The sequence below is a fragment of the Eschscholzia californica genome, unplaced genomic scaffold (assembly GCF_041429995.1).
Source record: "Eschscholzia californica isolate CP2 unplaced genomic scaffold, dmEscCali1.0.p SCAF_6, whole genome shotgun sequence".
Classification (NCBI taxonomy): Eukaryota; Viridiplantae; Streptophyta; class Magnoliopsida; order Ranunculales; family Papaveraceae; genus Eschscholzia; species Eschscholzia californica.
The window spans coordinates 44,386,350-44,392,177 of record NW_028238483.1 but is presented as its reverse complement, the minus strand read 5'-3'; the positions used below and the strand labels follow the sequence as shown (position 1 = coordinate 44,392,177).

The 5,828-nt window shown below is 35.1% G+C and overlaps 1 protein-coding gene across 2 annotated transcripts; it reads right to left on the bottom strand.

Annotated features, from left to right (window-relative positions):
- Positions 1 to 2,677: 2,677 nt before the first annotated feature.
- LOC147535484 (guanylate kinase 2, chloroplastic/mitochondrial-like) lies at positions 2,678 to 5,143 on the bottom strand. 2 transcript variants are annotated; one of them, XR_015227289.1, is made up of 2 exons: positions 3,289 to 5,115; positions 2,678 to 3,195 (listed from the first exon to the last, which is right to left on the bottom strand). XR_015227289.1 is itself a non-coding variant. In XM_086645847.1 (2 exons), the coding sequence occupies exon 1, from the start codon at positions 4,995 to 4,997 to the stop codon at positions 4,032 to 4,034; it is 966 nt and encodes a 321-aa protein (XP_086501973.1). In that variant the 5' UTR covers positions 4,998 to 5,143; the 3' UTR covers positions 2,678 to 3,195; positions 4,016 to 4,031. The 2 variants fall into 2 exon arrangements, 1 of the variants encoding a protein (XP_086501973.1); XM_086645847.1 differs by having other exon boundaries at positions 4,016 to 5,143.
- Positions 5,144 to 5,828: the final 685 nt, after the last annotated feature.

Sequence of the window (5,828 nt, the reverse complement as noted above, 5' to 3'; positions counted from 1 at the left end):
AAAAAGATCACAGAATTGAGAGTTATAACTGGCTCATAGAGAAATTCAATAAATCTTTGGCCGGATGGAAACACAAATTCACTACTCAAGCAGGTAGGTCAATTCTTATCAAATCCATCTTATCTTCTTTCTGCACTTATGTTTGTAGTTATCAAGTTATGCCTAAGACAGTGGCTAACAGTCTAGAAAAGATCGAAAGAAGTTTTTGGTGGGGTCACTCCCCATCAGAGAGGAAAATCCACTTTATCAATTGGGACATTATAACTGCCCCTAAGCATAAAGGGGGTCTAGGCATTAGGTCTATTGTCGAGATAAATTCATCTCTGATTGCCAAGATGACTTGGAACTTTATTACTAAAAAGAATGACATATGGGTTAGACTCCTTCATGCTAAATATATCAAGGATGGGGACTTTTGGTCTCATAATTATTCTAGCAACTCTTCCCACATTTGGAAAGCTATTAATAATACAAAGAACATAATTAGGGAGAAAAGTATTTGGCATATTCATAATGGTGTTTCTGTTAAAATACGATCAGACCCTTGGATCCCTAACAATAACTATCAAAACATCCCTACAAATGTTACTAATCTACCACAAGAGATTGTGTTTGTTTCTGAACTAATTATGCAGGATGAGCTAACTTGGAATGAGGATAAAATTAGAGAATGGTTTAATGTAGAAGATGCTCATAATATACTTAACATCACAATCCACACTTCCAACAGTAAGGATGAACTAATCTGGTGTCCCAAGGAAAACGGGATATTCACATCTAAGTCGTTCTATACGGAAATTAAGGTGATTCCAGAGTTACCAATCCAAGTGCAAGAATTTACATGGTCTCAATTTTGGAAGATGAATCAAGCTCAACCAAAGATTCAAAATTTTATATGGAAAGTAATTCAAAATGGGATTCCAGTACTCACCAACATCGGAGCTAGGGTTCCCCAAATCGACCAGACATGTAAGATGTGTGGTACAGAGGAGTTGGAAAGCATTAATCACCTTTTTGGTTCATGTTCCTTGTACAAGAAACTTCTTCAAAAGGCCGGATTAGACCACCTACAACATATTCAAACAGATCCAACCAAGGCTTTAGACACAATGTTAAAGGATAAACAAAACAGGGAAGCATGGTGGTATAGATATACTTATCTCATGTGGTTTTGGTGGAAAACCAGGAACGAGCTTCATTTTCAAGAGAGAGAACCAGATCTGAATCGATGCTACTGGAATATAACAGAAGCCCTCAGGTATGTGGTAGTTTCAAACCCTCCATTAACAACTAACCATCAAATGCAGGATAATCGATGGTGTCCACCACCGGAAGGAGTCCTGAAGATCAACTTCGACGGATCCTTTCGGGATACAAAAGCATCATGTGCAGCTTTAATTCGTAACTCACATGGAGTCACTATAGCAGCTCGAGCAACCCTAACGGAACCAATTTCGCCGATAGCAAGTGAAATCGCCGGCTTGGAGCTTGGGTTAACCCTAGCAGATGAGTTGCAACTTTCCTCTTTTATAATCGAGGGGGATGCTAGGGTTTTGCTCGAATTAATCGGGGCCGTCAATCCAGAGATCCCATGGAGGATATCAGCCAAGATCAACGGCATCCGAGCAAGAATAGCGAATAGACCGTTGGATTTGAAGTATTGCCCAAGAATACAGAATGAGGACGCTCATGTTTTGGCTGCTTCAGTTCTATCCAACGTCGTTTAATTTATTATCATTTAGCCCTTATGATGTTAATTCCATTTCAAATTTAGTCCCTGCTTTATCTTTCTGTTAAATTAGGGGACCGAACTTTGTAATGTACTGTTTAGTTATATGGCTTTCAAAAAAAAAAAAAAAAAAAAAAAAAAAAAAAAAAAAAGTAGTAAAAAAATATTTTGAGTTTTTTCTTTTTTTTTTAGTTGAAATATTTTGAGTTAAATATGATAGTTTCTTCTTCTTCTACATTAAAAAAATAAAATAAAATAAAATAAAAAAATTATCATCGTCTTTGCCTTTTTCCTCTAGAGCGTCACTATGAGGTGGAAAAACCTAATTCCTCGAAGGGGATGTCAAAAATCTAAATTGATCTAAATCAATTGATCTGTCTTAAAAAAAAAAAAAAAAATCAATCGAGAGATACTTAGACCATTAAATCTACAAACTCCCCCCACCCCCCAAAACTGCAGGCGCCCACCGAAATTATAGAGTAACACCTTTGGCCAATTTCTATTACCATTTTTACCCTTCAAAAATCATGTGACCTATACAGATAGGTATAGAACACACGCAAATACATATATCAACATAACTATTAATAACTCCAACGATAAAATCATATTCGATTACCCACCCTATTAGTTTCCAACACCAATAACATACAAAATAAACCGAGCAAATCTGTAAGTTCTGCTAAAATCATCCTAGCTTTCTTCATAGTACCAGTATCTTCATTTGAAGTATAACCTTGAACTACAAAGGCTCCTTCCTACCAAAGCTCCTCCTGCCTTCCCAGCTGCTGCACTTATAGCATGACAAGTTGATCTTGTTCTTGTCGGAAATACTTCTGTTAGAAGAACAAGTGTTGACTATAGAAAGCTATGTCCAGTAAAAACCAAGTACTGGTCGTTCACATAAGATGTCAACGAAAGAGCTCTTTAGATAATAATAATAATGGGTTTAATCGTTAAACCGATTTTAATTTAGATAACTTGTAGATGGATGAGGTCAAAGAGACTAAAGTTGAACATTTCAGTTTTGTTGTAAACCAAGACACTCAACAATAGATGTGTTCTTTTAACAACAAAGAGAATGAAAATGAAAAGTCATGTTTATAATGATAACATACTATAGTTGAGAGAAAAAACAGACACTACCGTTTCAGATCTTACGGCAATAATAACTTAAAACCATGTAACCTGGATGTCCAGCTCCAGGAAGAAGTTGTGTCGTTCTTCATTCTGTTCTTTGAAAAGATCGGAAACTTATACTTCTCACTTGATTGGGTTGGACTGTTTGATGGTCTCTTTTTTCTGTAATGTTTGACACACACAGTTGATAAAAGTTCTCTGAAGGCGTCTAATCTCTTCGTGTTTTCTATGCTACTTGAAATTGCTCCTTGTTCTTGCTTTTATAGTTTATTGCCGTAGTTCACGAATCCACGATATACCCATCCACCCAAGCAGTTTATTTCTTCCTGCAACAAAAACACGCAGAGCTTGGAATTATAACATCAATCTATCAGCCTCAAAACTACAATGAACTATTTGTACAAGTTGAACATTTATACCTTTGGATTGAATAACGGATTTATAGACCATTTCTCTTGATAAACCACAAAAAGTCGGCTCAGAGAATATTTACAAATAGGAAAAGAAAGTCGAAAACTATTTTTCATTAAATAATCATTCCTAAGGTCCTGCCTGTGCTCCATACTGCAAGTTCCATAAAGTATACCTCCTAACCGTTACGACCACAACGGATATAGCTAAAAGCAACTGTGAATAAGGAACATAAGGCTTATTAGCTAATCTTTGGGACCGAAGTGGTGGCTTAGATCCAAATATTATGTACTCAAGCTATTCGCCGAAAAACAAATCAGTAGTTGAAATGATGCATTTCGACGGTGACTCTAACGGGAAAGAAAAATACCAAGGCTTTAGGTAGTCTCAAGGTTGCAGGTTCAACTCGAGGGAAGTAGAACAGTTAAAGTTAGATGAACTTAAATGGATGAACAAACAAATACGGGTTGAAGAACCAACTTAGTTTAAATGTGTGAATTAGCAAATTGGCAGAATCAATCAACTTATGAATATCAAGGATGATAATCTAAGCACACTGAGAAAGAAAGCAAGAATAACAAGACCAATATTTTTTCTAGAGAGGCCAATCAAAAATCTAATATACACACAAGACTTAAGCTCTTTCCAGACCGAAGAATGCAAAAAATGAACAGATGAAAAATCGAAACTTTCTAATGAGAAAAGCATGAGCTAATTAGTAAAAAAGAAACTAACCTTTACCAAGTAATAACTAGATAATAGGTCTCCTCTGGATAATCCTAGCTTTCTCGGCATCAATTATAGACTCGACCAACTTAACCGCATTCTCTAATTTTCCTTGTGCATTAACGACAACATAATCAAAATCCCTTAAATGTTTAACTTCCTCACGAGCCGTTGCAATCCTCACGAGAAGTTTATCAGTCGTCTCTGTCTTTCGATCAACAAGTCGTTTTACTAATGCAGATTCACTCTCGGCAACTAAAAAGATGAAGATGGCGGAATTTCCAAGAATAGATCTCAATGTTGCAGCACCTTGAATATCAACTCTTAAAACAATATCATAACCATTAGACATAAAATCCCTAATTTGTTGTTTAGGTATTCCTTTATAATCACCATAAACAAGAGCATATTCTAAAAGTTCATCTCTTTGAATCATTGAAAGAAATTGTTCTTTATTAACAAAGTAATAATCTTTTCCTTCAATTTCACCTGGTCTTTTCTCTCTACTTGTTGCTGTAACAACAAAATGAATACCTTCACGAACTTCTCTTAATCTCTTAATTACTGCATCTTTACCAACTCCACTAGGTCCACTAATCACAATTATAAGAGGATTAGGTTTAGGTGATAATGGATCTGAACTAAATGGTGAACCTAGGGCTGATTCAAGTCCTCTTAATAATTCAACTTTTTCACCTGTTATAGGTGGTAATGGAACTACAGGAGGTCTTCTTGCTTCTGCTTCATTCATTCTCCTACTATCAGATGATGATGATGAAATTAGGTTTTGACAAGTAAATTTTACCTCTTTTTGAGATTTGAATCGAAACTGAGTTTGATCGTATTGTGATGAAACGGCGAAACTTCCGGAGATTATGTGTTTTGGAATAAGTGAAAGTTGAAGATCTGAACGAGCGAGTGAAGTGAAGATTCTTCGAAATAGCATCGGTGATGATGAGGTATGAATGTAGTTTACGAATACTTTTGCCATCTTCTCTCCGCCATTAAAATTTAACCAGTGGAATAGTATAGATGATGCCCCAACAAAAACCCTAACTAGTTCAGGATAGGGAAGAATAGAAAAGAGAGAGGACTTCCAACTTTAGAGCACCCCTTTTAACGAGGGTCTACAAACCTACCTATCTATTGGGACCATTTTTCTATTTTATTTCTAATAGGGTTATTTAGCAAAAGGGTCATACATAAGTACCGGGTTTTGCGAAAGGGGCATGACTTTTTAGTATTTTGTAAAGGGGTCGTAGACTAGTGTTGACTAGTTAAGTCTTAACACCGTCAAGTTTTAATATTGTTAATCTAACTCCATTACTTAAAAATATATCATTACATTTAAGAAACTTATACGATTTTGATACTAAATTTCCAAAGGTGGAAAATTAAGACATCCTCCTTGAAAACTATTATTTTTGCACATTTTTTCAGCGTTACACGTTTAAAGAATGAATTTCATAATCTAAAAAGTCATTAATAAATGATATAAACAAGATTTATTTGTGTGGAATATAAAAAAAGAAGCAAAATTTCATCTCGACATAACCATGAGAGAGAAAATCTAAAAGCATATGAAAATAAACTTAAACTTTACTCTGTCAACTCAAGTTAAAGAGTTACAAAGTAAAAGGAATTTAAGAAGTGTGATGAGAATTCGTAAAAAAATTTCAAAAAACCCACAAAGCTGACAGAAAAAAAAAATGAAAACCTAAAATCTTCTCTCATCGGCATAATATCTTTGTAAAACTCAAACAACAACACCTCTTTCAAATTCCCATGAAAATTAAAGGTGGAAGAAAGAAACAAATAAAAA

Bases quoted from the DNA above. Each gene is read 5' to 3' on its own strand.
- LOC147535484 (XM_086645847.1), bottom strand. From the start codon at position 4,997: ATGGCAAAAGTATTCGTAAACTACATTCATACCTCATCATCACCGATG.